This window comes from Peromyscus californicus, unplaced genomic scaffold, assembly GCF_007827085.1.
Source record: "Peromyscus californicus insignis strain IS unplaced genomic scaffold, ASM782708v3 Scaffold_1__1_contigs__length_55948999, whole genome shotgun sequence".
Classification (NCBI taxonomy): domain Eukaryota; kingdom Metazoa; phylum Chordata; class Mammalia; order Rodentia; family Cricetidae; genus Peromyscus; species Peromyscus californicus.
Genome location: NW_026294492.1, coordinates 17,956,066 through 17,974,608, shown reverse-complemented (window position 1 = coordinate 17,974,608; position 18,543 = coordinate 17,956,066). Strand labels below are relative to the sequence as shown.

Below are 18,543 nucleotides of genomic sequence, written 5' to 3'. Positions count from 1 at the left end.
TGGCTGGCAATGTCTTGGCTGCCCCTAAGTACTGTGCAGGGAAATGATGTCAGGGGAATGACCACCACAGAAGTCCGGGGGACACTTGGTCAGGACTAGTCATTTTCTGGAGCCTACAGCTTCACTCAACTCAAGGCCAGGCTGTCTTTATTAGCTTTTACATCCAAGAAGGTGTGCCTCACAGTTTCTTGGACCTGGATATCTGCTCTGTCTCCCTTTTCTTTTTATGAGAGTGGGTCTTGCTATGTAGCCTTGTCGTTCTGGAATTTTGTATAAAGGAGGCTGGTCTTGAACCAAAGGTGATCTTGCTGTTGGGGTTATAGGTATGTGGTGATCCTGCTGCCTCTTCCTCCCTGTTGCTGGCATTATAGGTATGTGCTACCATGTCTCTTCTCTTTTGGGGCAAGTGAAATCACTGGGTTAGAGTGGGTTAGAGTTGTTTGTATTTTAGTTAAAATTTTTATTTATAATTGTGTGTGTATGGGTGTATGGTGTGTGTGTGTGTGTGTGTGTGTGTGTGTGTGTGTGTGTGTGTGTGTGTGTATGGTATGTATAGGGCACATCTGCCACAGTGTGCATATGGAGGTCAGAGGACAACTTTGTGTAGTCCATTCTCTCCTTCTATCTTCACTTGGATCCTGGGGATCAAATTCAGGTTGCCAGGTTTATGAAGCAAGCAGCTTTTCCTGCTGAGAGACATCTTACTAGATCTGTATTTTAATTTTTATAGACTTGCCCTACAAAGAGACTAAATAAAATTGTCCCCACTCTACAATAGTCATAGCACTTAAGTTTTTATATACCTTTACATTTGATTTTAGGAACTGGGTTTTAACTTTCTTGAAAGGTGGGGGCTGCTACATCCCTTATAATCTTTAGTATGTCGAACATAAATAGGTATTTAATAAATGGTGTGGAAGGAATGAGTCAGTGAAGATAAAAAGCTACCAAGCGTCTGCATTTGAGACCATGGCTACTGTTCCTTATTCTTTTAACAATCTTTACAGTTTCAGAGTCACAGTGGTGGTGCTGCAGTGTGGGGTTGAGGCTAACTTCTAAGTCTGTGGTATTTTTCTCTACTTAGTGATGGCTCACATAGTGTAGTATCTGTTCCCACTGCCCACTACTATTTAAGATCAAACTCAGAACCTTGTGTCATGATATTCTTAAGCTATAATCCCAGGCCTCTTTTTCATTTTGAGGTAATGTAACATTTTCAGATTGAAAACAAAAACTATCACCCAGAAAATTCTATCTGAAGGAAGTACATTTAAATTATTGTAGATTGTTTTTATTTTTCTGCAACTTCTAGTGAGCATTTTTATGTATTTTATAATGATAGTTTAGAAACAGTATAGTAAACATTGCTTTTGGGATCTTTGAGGAATATTCAGGACATTTTGTATCCCTGTAGTTTCAGAATTTGGTAGTCAACGCTGCCCGCAAGTAAATAAAGAGCAGTCTGAGTTTTGTTTTCTGCAGTCATGGTAACTGCTATCTCTGTGCATTCTTTTTACAAATAAAAGAAAAAAAAAGATCAGCTGTTTTGAGCTTTCTCATGAGTCCTGGAATATGCCTAGGCATCCCCCAAAAGGTGGTTTTATTAAGGAAATCGGAAAAGACTGTTCATACCTACAGACTTTATGATTAATGTGGGACCTCTATTAATAGTTATTATTTCTGGTTTTTCATTTTCTGAGAATTTTGTGTTGTTATAGTGTTTATATCATTGTTGTGATTCTTTATCAACCTGATGAATTGTATTGCTTTCAAGTAAGTCTATTTTACTCCTTCTCTTAATGCCTTCTATACATAGTAGGTTTTCAATAAATGTTTGTTAAATGAATTTATTTTCTTAGTCTAAGATTTTTTTCCTGCTCATGGATTTTAATTACTCTGACAGATTGCTAAATGGTTGTGGGTAGATTGCATAATCTCTCTGAAATATCTTTGTCATGAAACTAGTAACACCTACCCTCCAAGGGTTAGATTATAATTAGCTAGTGAAGTGCTTTGAAGATGAAAAAGCTAAGGTTGAGCATTATGATCAACCTATTAAAGGTAAATTGTTAGTATCAGGTTTGTAGATAAAAAGCTTTCCCAAACCTTGAAGTTAATTAAATGATATTAAAGTAATTATATTGTACCTATTTACATCTAGTTATTTGTATTACCTAAATCCTTTGCTTCTTTTGGAAGCAGGGAGCCTTTTATAATACTGTTGATGCTGAGGTCTGGGCTTTGTTATGTCCATTTTGAACCCTTTCATGGTAAAAAGTGAATACACGGGCTTAGTGTATCAGGATGATGTGCCTCAGATGATACCTGAACTGTGTTGTTTACTCGAGGGCCTTAAACTTTTGCATGCTAAGTGTCATTTAGAGGCCCTTGTTAGACTCCACCTCCAGAGATTCTAGTTCAGCAGGTTATATTACGTGATGACTAATACAGGTAAGTTCTGATGCAGGTGGTATTTGGACAGCACTTCGAGAGAAACCTTTTTTTCCCTGTGTCGCCTTGGCTGTCCTGGAACTTATCTGTAGACCATGCTGGCCTCCCAGCCTCAGCTTGGTCTAAAGTGCTGGGTTTAAAGGCATGTGCCACCAAGCCTGGTCCAAAACTACTATTACTTCTTTTTTATGTAAATGATCTTCTCTTCTTTCCTTCTTTTTTTTAAAAAAATTTATTTATTCTCTCGTACAGGACATACCTACTGCAGCTTCCCCTGCTCTGCTTCCAAATGCTGGCATTAAAGCCATGTGCCACCACACCGGGCCCAAAACTTCTTTTTTTTTTTTTTTTGGTTTTTCAAGACAGGGTTTCTCTGTGTAGCTTTGTGCCTGTCCTGGAACTTACTCTGTAGCCCAGGCTGGCCTCGAACTCACAGAGATCCGCCTGGCTCTGCCTCCCGAGTGCTGGGATTAAAGACGTGCGCCACCACCGCCCGGCTCCAAAACTTCTTAATGGTGGAACTAAAAGGGTCACTAGGATGCAAGAATGGTCAATAACAAATATGAAAACTCATTTATTGATACTTAGAAAATTACATGGACAGATTACTTAAAAAATTACTAGACCTCAAAAAAATTACTTGTGTTTTTGAATGTTTAATTTTTTAGTACACAGTGCTTGTTTTCAGTTTTGTTTGGAATATTTTAGTACTAGCAGATAAAGAACTTGATCAGATAAGCTTGTGAAATAATGGTGTATAGATGTAGACATTAGGAAGACACAATAACTTAGGTTAGATTTTTTTCAGGAAGACTTAATGAAAAAAAAAAAAGAGTCTTAAGCTAGGCAGTGGTTGTGCATGCCTTTAATCCCAGGACTCAGGAGGCAGAGACAGGTGGATCTCTGTGAGTTCTAGGCCAGCCTTGTCTACAGAAGGAATTCCTAGGACAGGCAAAGCTGTTAAATAGAGAAACTCTGCCTTGAAAGAGTTAAATGGTGAATGATAGGATTTGATTAGGAGGAATATAGTGCTGGCAGAGTGTGATGGTACCCTCCTAGCACTTGAGAGACAGAGGCAGGCAGATCTTTCTGAATTCGAGGCTAGCCTGATGTACACAGTGAGTTCCAAGCTAGCCAGAGCTACACAGTGAAACCCTGTTTCAAAGGAAGAAAAAAGGAGTATTGCTGACTTAGGCTATCTAAATTGGTAAAGTAGCTTATTAGGTATTAGTTTCTGTACCACAATATACCTGATCTTAGAAGACTAGATATTGTTCTCAGTGAGTGCTTTAGACTGTGTTGTAGTGGTTTTCTCCCTGTTGTAGGGATGAACCACTAAGCAAGCACTTGGCCATCCAGTACGTCCCAAGTCTAATGTGCACTTCCGTCACTAGGGTTTTTTGTTAGAATGACTTCTGAGTTACAAAGTCTGAGAATGGAGCCTGTATGTCTGTTTCTTTCTCTCTCTTTTCCCTCCTCTTCCTCCCCACCCCTTCTGTTTTCTAACACAAGGTCTCATTATGTTAGCCCTGGCTGTCTTGGTACTCCCTATGTAGACTAGGCTGGTCTCTAAACTCAGAGAGATAGTCACCTGCCGCTGCCTACTGAATGCTAGGATTAAATGTGTGTACCACCAGGCTCAGCAGATTTTGTGTTTTTTTTCCCCCTGTAACTTTTAAAATTATTTTTCACTTTATGTCTATGGGTGTTTTGCCTGCATGTATGTCTGTGCATCACATGTGTCCTTGTGCCTGTGGAGGCCAGAGGAATGTGTTGTATCTCCTGGAACTGGAGTTACAGATGGTGATGAGTTACCATGTGGTGCTGGGAATTGAACCCTGATCCTCTGCAAGAGCAGCTAGTGCTCTTAACCACTAAGCCATCACTCCAGCCTCAGATTCTGTTTTTAATATCTCCCAGACTGATGATCCGTATGCTGTTGGTTTTCATAATACACTGATAGTGTGAATGTCTTAGAGGAATCATTCATTGACTTAGGTGGCTTTTAAGGCATTTTCTCTTTTGTGAGACCATAGGTATAATAGAGTGGAGTTTTTGAGATAGAATCAAGAAAACTATTCTAGGATTGAAAGGGCCAAAATATAGGTGCTTCTCTTTTTGCTTTTGAAGGAACATTTTACCAACCTCTCCCTGGCTGGCCTGTAACTCACTATGTAGACCAGGTTGACCTCAGATTCACAAGAGATCTGCCTTCTCCTCCTTCTCCAGTGATGGAGTCAAAGGCATTCGATATTATTACCAGCTCCTGGGTGTTTTTTTCTTTCTTTTTGTAATTTATTAGCCAGATAATCTTGGACTAGCTAGTTGACTTATCTCTGAACCTCAGTATTTGCTCTGATAAAGGATGGGGCTAGAGAAAGCAAGAGCCCCAGGAAATGTGCAATTTAACTTTTTTTTTTTTTTTGAGACAAGGTCTTACTTTGTAGCATAGACTAGTCTTGAATTTGTGATTTTCTTTTTGCGGGAATTTCAGGCATGTGCTGCCATGCCTGGTTCCTATGTGTAAGTTTGCAGTTGCTTTTCTTTTTGTATTGTCAGGATTAGTACTTGTGGCCTTAAAAATAGTTCATGCAAAGCAATAGATGGAGACCACTACAGAAAACCACAACCAACACAAGAAACACAGTTGTAGAGCCCAGTCCCAGTAGAAAACTACTCAGCCCAGTAGAAAACATGTAGAAAACACTCCTGCACCTAAGCCTCAGCGTACAATGTGGAATAGAGGGGACAAGATTGCTGTGACATTGTGTCTTCTAGTATGTCAGAAGCTATGACCATAAAGTCTCACCAAAGGACTACCCAAACATGAGCTGAATAAGGATGACACCACTGTACATAAGACACTGGACTGGAAAACTCCCAAGAAGCCTCAATCTTTACAAAAAACTATACACAGTGGAGGAAAGCTGGAAGCAGGAGGGCTGTTCTTCCCTAGGGAAGAGCATACCAATTGGTTGTTCTGTGCCAAATGGCCAGCCCTGAAAACATAAATACAAGTAACATAAGGACTGAGTAGATTATATTTAGGAATATGATATATGTATGTACATATACATCACACATGCAATAACAAATAATGAAAAAAGAGGCCATGAATGTGAAGGAAAGCAGGGAGAAGTATATGGGGTGGTTTGGAGGGTGAAAAGGGTAGGAAGAAGTGTTGAAAAAAGTAGATGGCATCCAGGCGGGTGGCACACACATAGAACCCAGCACTTGGGTGGCAAAGGCAGGCAGATCTTTGTGAGTTTGAGGCCAGCGTGGTTCTAGGGAAAATTTTTCTATTAAATGGATGTCTTTAGAATGTACATGGATACCTTTAGTCATATATTTTCTAGTAAATTTTCTTCTTCTTTATGATAATTCATGGATACTAAGCATTACCATTGAGCTACATTCTCAGCTCGTAGTAACATTTTCACTATTGTAATACAGATATCTTGCTCTGGGAAAATATAAAGATATGTATTTATAAATTGGATAATTTTAGTGCATTTCTTAAATTTATAGCATAAAAGTAAACAATTGGATTTTCTAAAGGATTATAATTTTCTTGAGACGTCTCCCTGTTTCCCAGGCTGCTCATGACCCTTTAAGCAGCCTCCTGCCTCAGCCTCCTGTGCCTAGATTTAGATTTTCTTAAATATGTCAGGCATATTGCTGCTGGTTATATATGCCTTTGAAATACTTAACTAGGATGGCATATGATACCTTTTTCTCGTTTCTGTGGTGCTGCAGATCAAACCTAGGGCCATTTTTGTTGAGACTGGATCTCATTTAGCAGAGGAGGCTAACCTTGAACTCCTGATCCACCTGACTCCACTTTCCACGTGCTGTACAGGTGTGTATCACCATGTCTAGCTGCTGTTGCTCTCCCTGCTTTTAATATATATATATATATAATATCTATATCTATCTATCTATCTATCTGTCTATCTATCTGGAGAGAGAGAGAGACAGACAGACAGACAGACAGAGAGACAGAGAGACAGAGACAGATTGGGCTGAACTCTTGAAATCCTCCTGTCCCAGTTTCTAGTTTTGGGATTACATTTATGAGACACCATGCCTGGTTAAATAAATGTATTGATAATAATTTGAGAAGGGTTTATAAATGTAGAAGAGGAAGAGACTGGGCGGAATTAAGATGTGGGATAAGACTTTGCAGTGTTGGGATAAGCCCATGTTTTTATTACTTATGTACGGTTTTAGAAATAGATCTGTATATGTTTGTGCTTAATATTTGTGGTTCTCTTTTCTGAGAGGGCTCACTAGCAGTGAAACTCCAGTAACAGCAAGTACACTTGACTTGGTACTTAGTTCTTGGTTTCTCAATACCATCTTTTACCAAAAGGAACCAGGGTTTCTCGCAGAAGTGATGGTTTATAGAGCCAGAAAGGGAAAGTACCAAATGAGTTCTGAAAATTCTTCTGTAAAAATGTATTCAAAATGATGGGGTGTGTCAAAAGATACAGGAATCACTTTTTAAGGGGCTCCCATTGGCCAAATCTTACATAATTTGAGCAACAAAACAAGAGTCAAGTGTTATGATTTGTAGTTATAGAGAATCCGTGAGTCTATACTTGATAGAAATGAACTTAGTGGGGAAGGAGGGCAGAATGCCAACTAAGAATGTAGAAAGAGTGGTGTGGGTAGACCAGAGCCACTGCACTTGGGAGGCAGAGGCAGGCAGAACTCTTAAGTTCGAGGCCAGCCTGGTCTGCAGAGTTCCAGGACAGCCAGGGTTACACAGAGAAACCCTGTCTCTGAAAAAAAAAGTCACTGTCATAGTGAAGTTTTGGGTGAAGGTTTGCTTCCAAGTCAGGATAATGGTAAGTTATCAGAATCATATATAGTGAAACAAATGGGGAAACCCTCAGATACCAGCTTGCCCGGGTGATCATGGCCAAGCGATGGGGGACCGGGGTGCAGTGTGCACAGCACAATGTTCATGAAATCCCTTCTAACATGTGGCCTCAATCAGATGATGAGGGAAATAACCTAGACCCAGACTGAAGGGCTGGCTTAGCCAATGAAAGCTGTTACCTGTCTGTCCTTCCCCTTTCCCTTCATCCCTATGCCCGTTCATTCCCCTTTGTTTCTTGTAGTTTTTGGAGATAGGATCTTGCAGTAGTGTAGCTCTAGAACTAAACTGTGTAGTTCTGGCTTTTTCACATCTGAGTTAATCCTTTTGCCTTAGCCTCTGAGGTAGGATTACAGGTGTGGTTTTTTGAGACAGGGTTTCTCTGTGTAGCCCTGGCTGTCCTAGAATTTGTTTTGTAGACCAGGCTGGCCTCCAACTCACAGAGATCAGCCTGCCTCTGCCTCCTGCTGGGATTATAGGTGTGCACCACCACGCCCTGTTGAAAACTGTATTCTTACAGTCAAGGTTGTTAAAGAGAATTAAAGACCAGCTTTGCTGCAAAGTGAGGGAAGAGGAGATCTGACTGTGCTCCTGGATAGGACCTTGAACATGAAAGAGATGTTGTGGAGAAACTTGGTGAAATCTGAATGGATTGGCTCTGTGTTAGAATTTCCTAAAAAGGAAGGTTTCATGGTAGTAAAGTGTCCTTGCTTTGGGATTTGTATTCTGGAGTATTTAAACAAGAATGAGGGATGTCACAGATATAAATATATACCCCAAGCAGTTGTAAACTTTTCCTTTTTCGTTTTAATGTTTTGAGACAGTCTTACCAGGCTGATTAAAATTCTCTCATATGTGTGTATGTATTTATATATATAAAATTTATATATATATATAAATTAAAAGAAAAAACATTATCAAGCATATTAATCTTGATAGGAATAGTACATGCATTTTTATTGCTGTCTTTCAGAAAGCTGAAGTTGATGGTAGCTTAAGTGATAGCCACGTATCTCCTCCAGCCAAACGCACTTTGAAACAGCCGGATTCTGTTTGCAAAGACAAATCAAAATCACGAAGTACTGGTCAGCGAGAGGAATGGAACATACCAACTGGTCAGGCCAGGTGAGAAGGGGGAATTCATTTTTTTTATTTGTGATTCAGGGCTGATACTGGCATTAATATTCTTTAAAAACGAGTTTCTTTTAAGCACTCATATATTTATAATTGATTTTAGACTTATTTTAAACTTCCCACAATTTTATTTTTCCAAATATGCTGTAAAATGTATTTGTTTTATAAAGACATGTATAACAGGCACCAGAAAGTATTATTACTAAAAGAATAAGTTGTAGCTAGAGTTTTCCTGCCTGGCCCACAGTCAGGACAAATCTCTCTCACCCGCCAGTCCCACAGCCACTCAGACCCAACCAAGTAAACACAGAGACTTATTTTGCTTACAAACTGTATGGCCGTACCAGGCTTCTTGCTAACTGTTCTTATATCTTAAATTAATCCATTTCTATAAATCTATACCTTGCCAGTGGCTCGTGGCTTACTGGCATAGTCACATGCTGTTTGTCATGGCGGTGGCTGGCATTGTCTCTGACTCAGCCTTCCACTTCCCAGAATTCTTCTCCTCCTTGTCCCGCCTATACTTCCTCCTGCCTGACTACTGGCCAATCAGTGTTTTATTTACTAAGTAATCAGAGCAACACATTTGCCATACAGAACATCCCACAGCAATAAGTATTTTGATGGGTCTTGAATGTACATGCATATTTATGATTCCTAGTTTCTTGTTTTAAGCATTGATTTAATTTGTGCATGTAGGTATGTGTGCAAGTGCACTGTATCTGTTCTCTTCCTTCATCATGTAGATCTTGGGGATCAAATTAGGTTGTTAGGCTTGATGGCAAGCATTTTTATCCATGGAGCCATCTCACTGGCCTATTTATTTATCTATCTATCTATCTATCTATCTATCTATCTATCTATCTATCTATCTATCTATCTATCTATCTATTTATTTATTTAGAGACAGAGTATCTCTGTGTAATAGCCCTAGCTGTCCTGGAAATCACTCTGTAGACCAGGCTGCTCTTGAACTCACAGAGATCTGATAAAGGCATGTGCTACCACCACCTGGCTTTTATTTATTTTTGATAGAGTCTCCTATAACCTAGGCTAGCCTAGAACTCCTTGTATAGCAAGGCTGGCCTTGAACTCTGGATCTTCCTGCTTCTTAACTCCCAAGTGCTGGGGTTACAAGAGTGTACTACTGTGCCCAGCTCTTCTTTATAAGGAGAAATGATGCCAGTGATTATTGCGGTCAGGCTCTTGGATTGCTGGGAATTTTTGTTTCCCTTTGCCTCCACCTCCTGGTGAGGTGTTGTACTTGGGTTTGGGGTAGGGCTTATGCAATGCTGAGAATTGAGCACATCCCCAGCCATCCCTCTCCCTCAAGACCTTGAAAATATACCTAACATGACTATACGTTTGACTATTGTAGATGACTATTAATCTGTATGTATGTATGTATTTATTTATTTATTTATTTTTGGGTTTTTTTTTTGAGACAGGGTTTCTCTGTGTAGTTTGGTACCTGTCCGGGATCTCGCTCTGTAGACCGGGCTGTCCTCGAACTCACAGAGATCTGCCTGCCTCTGCCTCCCGAGTGCTGGGATCAAAGGCGTGTACCACCACTGCCCTGGCCCCCAGCCCTCTTTTTTAAAAGCAGGTTTTTCATTAGCAACAAAATAAGAGCCGAGTATGCTCTATCTCCTTTAGAGCAGAACTGAACCTTACTGTGCTTTTTTTTTTTTTTTGGTCCCAGTGATGTTATGTTGTTCAGAAAAGCTTTACCTTTTTTTTTGTGTGGAATTATTTGAGGATTGCCTCTTATTGTGAATAATTTAATGATGTAAAATTTTAATCATTTGTAGCTACATCCATCCAAAATTTATTTGGCATCAAGACCTGTGAATAAACTGATAATTTGCAAATAAACTGAGTTAATGTTATGTTGGGGCCAATGCCAAAGTGTACTTATGAGGCAATAAAAGTGATTCTTCTGTAGTTTTAAGTTGATTTGGAGAATGATTTTGGAGCATTCCAGAAAAGCATTTTGCAGCAGCAACATGTTAGAATACATGTGTTATATCAATTGCTTTATACTTACATTCATATGCCTGGAGTATCATGTATATGCTTTACAGAGGTCCTAAACAAGAAATTTTATTTTTGAGAGTCTATTAAGACAGACTTTTTATTTATTTTCCAGAGAGAAGGGGAATAGGTCTTTGTGTATGTGTGTGTTTTCTAAAATAGATTAAAGATGTATCATAGTTTGAAAAAATTATTAAATGTTTTTGATATCTAAGTATTTTTTTTCCTCTCTTACAGTTTGTTTGAATGTATTTGTCATAGCTTCGAATTTATTTCCTTAATGAAGACTATAGTTGTCTGTTGCCATGACTCCTTATGGTCTTGGTTAAATTTATGCTGCTTAACCTTAATCTTTTAATAGGATTTGAATTAATGCAGTTGACAACAAAGTTAATTCAGTTTATAATTTGTTATTAAAGTTTTTCTTGAACTAATGAAATGTCTCTTAGCTAATATATTTTATTAATTGTTATGTTACCAAACTAAAAAATGTTATTTTGTGAAAAATAATATAGTAACATTTTCAAGATGGATAATTACAGCATTATTCATTTTTTGCTTATCTAAACAAATATTGATATATTTGCGTATTAAATGCATTTGTATTCTAGGTTAACGTCTCAGCCTGGTGCTACACTACCAAACGGACATAGTAGCTTGTGTGAGTATCCTGCTGGGAAATTGGTTAATATTGAAATTCTTACAGTGGTGTTAGGTTAAGCATGAAAGTGGAAAAAGTGTAGCCATTTACTTTTGTTTTTATTAATTTTTTTTGGTACTGGGGATTGAACTGTGGTCTTCCTGCATGGCCCAAAAGTTTCCTACTTCTGAGCTATACATTCTAACCCCCTAGAGTAATTTAATAGTATATTTAGCACATAGCTGGAATTGACTGGATTTCATTCATAGCAAAAAATATTAAAATTAAAAATTTTGAGTGTTTAATATTAAAGCCATTTAAGAGGTTATGTTCAGTTTTTGTGGCCTTTTAAATTTTTTATTTTTTCCTATTTTCTATTTTTCTGTACTGTGCACTTTGAAATGAAAATCTCTCTCTTGCAGCCCTTCGAAGCCATCCCCTTCGAGGGGAAAAGAAAGGAGATGGCGACCTTTCATGTATAAATGGTGACATGGAAGTCAGAAAAAGTTGTCGGTCCAGGAAAAACAGATTTGAAAGTGTGAATCAGAGTTTATTATTTGATCAACTAGTAAATAGGTATGAGTGTTTATGCATTAAGCAGTTTCATGTAGTCTTTTGATTTTTAAGCTTTTTGTGTATGCATGTGTTGTGTGTGTGTGCACATTTGTTTGGCTGGGTATGGGGAGGTGTATGTGCTGGTAGAGATCAGAGGTTGTCACAGTGTCTTCCTCAGTGCTCTACACCTTCATTTTTGAGACATGGTCTCTAACTGAACCTACTGCAAACCAGACAGCTAGATTGGCTGGCCGTTGGCTCCAGGGAATCTCCCTTTTTTCACCTCCCTGCCCACACATGTTGCTGTTGACTTTTTTTTTTTTTGTAAACGTGGGTCCCATTCTCATTTTTTACATGAACTCAAGTCTACATGTTGTGTGGCAGCACTGGGCCATCTCCCCGGCCCTGCTTTTTGGAGGGTGGCATGAGGTGTAATGGGCACAAGGTCTTTCTATGTAGTCCTAGGCTATGATGCACTTACCTCAACTTCCTGAGTGCTGACATCACAGGCATGTACCATATCTTTTCCAACCACTTAGGTTAACAAATGTTGTCTGGCTAGTGGACTTAATATATAAATTTGTGATTTTTTTTGTTTGTTTGTTTTTCTTTTCTTTCTTTTTTTTTTTGGAGACAGAGATTCTCTGTATAGAGCCAACTGTCTGGAATTCCATAGACCAGAGTGCTGGCATTAAAGGCTTGTGCCACCACCACTTGGCTGTGATGATGAAATTTTATTAAACTTTGGTTAATGAAAACTAGTTATATTTAATTGCCACTGTTACAGTTCTTTAATATTTACTTATTTAAATATTATTATTATTAGTTTTGGTTTTTCTTTTCTTTTCTTTTCTTTTTTTTTTGAGACAGGGTTTCTCTGTGTAGCCCTGGCTATCCTGGAACTTGCTCTATAGACCAGCCTGGCTTTGAAGTCAGATATCTAGCTGCCTCTGCCTCCTGGGTGCTGGGATTAAAGGTGTGTGCCACCACACTAGGTTTTCAAACAGTATTAAGTTCTATTATTGATATGTAGTAAATGCTAACTTTTCTTCGCCAAGATAATAAAATTGGTGTTTTGAGCCTATATCTGTGTGGTTGAGGCACGAAGCCTCTCTAACTACATCCATGAAACTATTTTTCATTATACAATTATACATTGCTTTAGTCCTTTTTCTGCTACTACAACAGAATGTAAAATTTATAAATAAAGACAAAAAATGTAATTTTTAGCTGAATATTATTGCATTGTGTGTATGGATCACAGCCTTGTTATTCATCCCTCAGTTGAAGGACATGGAGGTTGTTTATATTTCCTCTCTATTGTGAATAGAGCAGCAGTGAACATGGCTGAGCAATTATCTGTGGAGTTGGATGCCGGGTCCTTTGGGCATATGCTAAGGAGTGGTGTACTTGGTCATATGGTAGATGTATTTTTAGCTTTTTTGATAATTCTCCACACTGATACCTAGAGTGGCTAGACCAGTTTGCAATCCCACCAATAATGAGTGAGGGCTCTCTTTTTTTCACACTCCTCCAGCATTTGTTATTGGTTGATTTGTTGGTCTTTACCATTTTGACTGGAGCAAGATGAAATCACGAAGTTGTTTTCATTTTGCATTTCTCTACTTGCTAGGGACAGTGAACTATTTTTGTCTTTTGTTTTTTTGAGTCAGGGTTTCTTTGTGTAGGCTATTCTAGAACTTGCTGTCTGTCTGTCTGTCTGTCTACCGTCCATCCATCCATCCATCCATCCATCCATCCATCCATCTATCCATCCATCCATCTATCCATCCATCCATCCTAGAACTTGCTTTGTAGACCAGGCTGGCCCCAACTCAGAGATCCTCCTGCCTTTGCCTCCAGAGGGAAGGCATCTGTAAACTAATTACTGTTTATTTTTTTATGTGTATGAGTGTTCAGTGCCTGAATCTAAATACACTGTATGTATTCCCGGTTCCTGTGGAGGCCAGGAGGCCAGAATAGGTTGCTGGATCCCTTAGGATTGGAGTTAAGGATAATTGTATGCCACCATGTGGGTGCTGGGATCAAACCTGGGTCCCCTGGAAAAGCAACTAGTGCTCTTAACTGTGGAGCCACCTCTTGAGCTTCCCTTATCACCTTGTAATGTCCTATCCCTTCTTGCAGTGAAGATGAAGTTCTCAACTAGAACTTGGAAGCATAGTCAGACCATACCTGTGTCATCTTCTTTGGCTTCACAGTGTCTTACGGTGGACTAGAGAGAGAGGTTAATGCCAAATTTGGGTATAAGTTATTATTAGTAAGTGCCATAGAATAGGATCTAGTCATACACTAGATGTTATAGAAGTGTTTGATAGAAGCTTAACACAGCCAGATGTGATAGTGCAGGAGGCTTAGTCAAGAAGATCTCAAAGCATGGCACATGCCTTTAATCCCAGCACCCGGGAGGCAGAGGCAGGTTGATTTCTGTGAGTTGGAGGCCAACTGGTCTACACAGTGAGTACCAAGACAGCTAGGACTATTGCAGAGAGAAACTCTGTCTCACAGAAAAAAAAAAAAAAAAAACAAACAAAAACAAAAAGATCTCAAGTTCAAAGCTAGTTTGGACTACACAGCAAGTTCTAGGCCAGTTTGGGGTGCTGTACTGTGAAACCTGCCTAAGAAAACCGAATCAACCAAACAAACAAAAAACTAAATAAAAATTGCTAAGATATTATTCTGCGTTTTTTAGATGTCAGTGTTTTACTTTAATTTAAAAATATCTGTTCAATTAACCTTATTGGCTTAAACATTATATATATCCTCTTTTCTATGTATTTTTTTAACAACTTCATATTAAAAGATTCAATTTTTCCCCCCTCGGTACCATGAATCTAGTAGTTGTTTACCTGGGTCCTCTGAAAGAGCAGCCAATGCTCTTAACCTCTGAGCCATCTCTCCAGCCCCTTTTCTTTCTTGTAACAGGTCTCACTATATAGACCTGGTTGACCTGAAACTCACTATGTAGATAAGGCTGGTCTTGAATTTATAGCTATCCATCTATCTCTGTTTCCTGAGTGCTGAGATTAATGGTATTCACCACCACGCCTGGCCTAGTTTTGTAATTTTAAAATTAAATTAATTTTATTAATCAAACATTTTAATTTATAACTTAAAAAATAAATATTAGAACCCTTGAATTTTATTAAAACATATGCTTATTTATTTTGAGCTTTATAAACAAAAGGTTTATAATTTAGAAGTTTTGATAAATATATAGAAGTAGAAGATGTTTTTTCATTTCCTTTTTAAAAATATAAGTATTTTACTTTTATGTATGTTGTGTTTTTATGCATACATATATACAATACCAGTGGAGCTCAGAAGAGGGCTTTAGATCCCTTGGGGCTAGAATTATTATACTTGTTTGTGAGTACCAGATATGGGTGTTGGGGATTGTCCTCTAATAGAACAATCCCTCCTTTTAATACAGCATCTCAGTAGTTTAGTCCTAGCTGACCTCGAACTATGTGGACCAGCCTGGTTTTGAACTCAGAGATCCAACTAACTCTGCTTCTTGTGTGCTGGGATTAAAGGTGTGCTCCACCGACCTGGCCATCTTGTTTTATAAATTAGGAATTGTGTTTTGAATTCTGGTTATGAAAGTTATTCAATTGAGGTATTGTACATAGTTACATATCAAGAGATAGTTTAGTACTAGTTTGTTGAGCCCTTTATGTGTATGATATGATCTATGTGCCCACTATTGTCTAAACTTTCTTTATTATATGATTGTAGTACTGCTGAAGCCGTATTACAAGAAATGGATAATATTAATATCCGACGAAACCGTCGATCAGGAGAAGTAGAAAGGCTTCGAATGTGGACAGATACAGAATTTGTGAGTATGTTAGCTGTGAAAACCTTTGCAAGTATTTTCTTTCCTCTTCTAGTTGTCTCTCTGGTTTTTATTCATGTACATATTTATGTTTGTGTGAGTGGGTGCCCACAGAGCCAGAAGAGGGCATTGGATCCCCTGGAGCTGGAGTCACAGTTGGTTGTAAATCCTCTCATGTGGGTGCTGAGAAGCGAGCTTGTATTCTCTGGAGGAAGAGTAATCACTCTTAGCTGCTAAGCCATCTCTCCAGCCCTAAAAGTAGTTTCCTTTATACTTGCAAAGAATTAGGAGTCCAGAAAGAGGATGAGCAGCAGTAGATTCCCTCCCTTTACCCTTCTCTTCCTTTCCCTCCTCATATGTAGCCAGAGATGGCCTTGAAATTCTAATCTCCTGCCTCCAGGCATGTGCTATGGTTTATGGAATGATGCAGATGGAGCCCAGGGCATTGTGCACGTAAGGCAAGCACTCTATCAACTGAGCTACATTCCCAGCCCAACAGCACATTTAAAAAATTATTTTCATTTTATATGCAATAGTGTTTTGCCTGCATGTGTGTCTGTGTGAGGGTGTCAGATCCCCTGGGACTGGAGATAACAGACAGTTGTGAGCTGCAATGTGGATGATGGGAATTGAACCCTCGTTCTCTGGAAGAGCAGTCAGTGTCGTTAATTGCTGAGCCATCTCCCCTGTCCCTGGATGTCAGATTTCTTAAATGAACAATTGTTTATTCCTCTTCATTCTTGGTTTGGTATTTTACTGCTTGCTCTCTACTGGCTGCTGCTACTTCCTCTTCAAACCCCTCATCCCAATTTCCTTTTCTTCTCTCCCATTTTCTTCTGTTTTTTTTTCCCTCCTCCCCTTTTCTTCAAAACAAAACAAAACAAAACGCCCCATGGGGTTGAATCTAAGGCCTTGTATATGTTAAATGACTTTATGAACTAAGTCATATCCTATTGTTTCTCCCTTTTCTCCTTTATACTTGTTGAGTTTAGGAAGCTCTTTTTTCATGAGTTTGACTTGCAAGTAGATGCTCAGTAAATTATATTGAGCAAGAGTGGTTAACATATTGAGTGTTATTTATAATAGAGAATAAATGTTATGTTAATATTTGACAAATTTCTTTCTTTAAAAGGAAAATATGGATATGTATTCAAGAGTAAAAAGGCGGAGAAAATCACTGAGAAGAAATAGTTATGGGATACAGAATCATCATGAAGTGTCTACTGAGGGCGAGGAAGAAGGTCTGTAAAGCACCTTGTGATGGAAAACTAGCAAACTGTTGGGAGGGAAGAAGAATAGATCTAATAGCTATGTAATTAGAGTATGGTTGTTTTGCTGTTGTTTTCGTCCTTTTAGGTCTATATTGTATAATTTGAAGTAATATAAATTCATCTGGCATCTGAATTTTCATTTCCTTCAGTTGGCAAAATGAAGTGGCTATTGGTAGTCCTTGAGTTCTCAGTGTTGAAGCTTTGCTGTGGACTAGACTGCTCAGTGGACTAGCCTCTTGTTTTACTGAGGGCACCTTCTAACTAGAAGCTCGTTCTTCTGTCCATGGCCGCCAAGTCTCTGCTTATTTGGATTTTAAATTTTGTTATAGACTGAGATATAAATAGTTAGAGAAAAATGGAAATGCTAATAGTAGTGGAAGGATCTGTAGTGTTTTTTCCTTTTACCTGTCTAGGTCTGAACTTAAGAATACAGTGAATTCATAGGGCTGGAACTAGGAACATACAGAAAGTACATTGACTCTTTCCAGGGTAATCTTAACTTCCACTGTTTGTAGATTTCAGGTGAAGAAGACTACATGTATTTAATATATTTGCCAGATTCCCCCCCCCCCCCCCCCCAAGACAGGGTTTCTCTGTGTAACAGCCCTGGCTGTCCTGGAACTCACTCTGTAGCCCAGGCTGGCCTCAAACTCAGAGAGCTCCACCTGCCTCTGCCTCTGAGTGCACCACCACACCTGGCCACATTAGCCAGTTTTAAAGAGCTCATATCCCCCCCCTCCTCCCCAACAGGGTTTCTCTGTATGTCTGTCCTCAAACTCAGAGAGATCCACCTGTCTCTGCTTCCCAAGTGCTGGGATTAAAGGCTTTAAAGCATTACCTGGTTTAAGAGCTTATATTTCTAATGAAGGTACTTATTGTTGATATAGCTAGAAACTTTATAATGCATCCTTTGGAGACAATTAGTGTAGGTGAGACAGATTGGTAATGTGATTTTTGCCTTTCCATACATTAACTGAATATGTAGAGGTTCCAAAGTAAATATGTCATCTTCATAATTTTTGTTCATAGTACACAGTATGCTGTTGTATAAACTCTTTTTAAAAGTTTTTTTTTTAATTTATTTATTTATTTATTTTTTACCCATGTCTCCTCATTCACAATACAGACCAGGCACAATGGCCTAGGCTGAGGTGTACATGGGGTAGGTTCATTCTGCCTCCTCTTTCTATACAGGCAGTGTAAGAACACAGCCTGTGGTAAGCACAAGGAGGCTAAAAGTTTTTTTTTTTTTTTTGAAAGATTAGGAAACTTATTCAGGCATAGGTAATTTTAGCATTAGTTAGGTAAGTAATAGTGTATTTGCTGACTTTCTATGTAAGTCAACAATGAAAAATGTCAAAACTGGAAATAAACTTTCAAATGTTATAAGTAAAACATAAAGTCTCTTATACATTTAGTTTTCCACTTCACTCTGTATCATTCATTGGTACCTATAACATTTTTTCTATGCTTTAATATTGATAGTATTAGGTTGGCAGTTCCTGTAGTTAAAAAGTTAGTCATGAGTTCTATTGTACTTGGAGTGCACATGCCTACACATTTTCCATGCTTTTTATCTTATATGCACATACATATTATATCATAGCTATAGCCAAACCAGTGCATTATAATTTAATTTTTTTGGCTAGATAATTATCATGAAATGATCTTTCATGTCAGTAACTACATAGTATCAATACCCTTAAAGTCTGTGTCCTGA

General features: G+C 38.5%; 1 protein-coding gene and 1 non-coding gene across 3 annotated transcripts in view; one reads left to right on the top strand and one right to left on the bottom strand.

The window, feature by feature from the left end:
• Atad2b (ATPase family AAA domain containing 2B) overlaps nt 1–18,543 on the top strand; it is a 137,304-nt gene that overhangs the window by 13,555 nt on the left and 105,206 nt on the right. For both annotated transcript variants that reach the window (XM_052745964.1, XM_052745963.1), the window contains exons 2-6: nt 8,307–8,458; nt 11,113–11,162; nt 11,564–11,717; nt 15,453–15,555; nt 16,685–16,793. In XM_052745964.1, the coding sequence (XP_052601924.1) occupies nt 8,307–8,458; nt 11,113–11,162; nt 11,564–11,717; nt 15,453–15,555; nt 16,685–16,793 (568 nt within the window). The remainder of the gene's footprint in view (nt 1–8,306; nt 8,459–11,112; nt 11,163–11,563; nt 11,718–15,452; nt 15,556–16,684; nt 16,794–18,543) is intronic.
• Nucleotides 17,925–18,057, bottom strand: LOC128116146 (small nucleolar RNA SNORA51). The gene has a single exon (XR_008220402.1). It is a non-coding gene; the product is annotated as a small nucleolar RNA SNORA51 (small nucleolar RNA).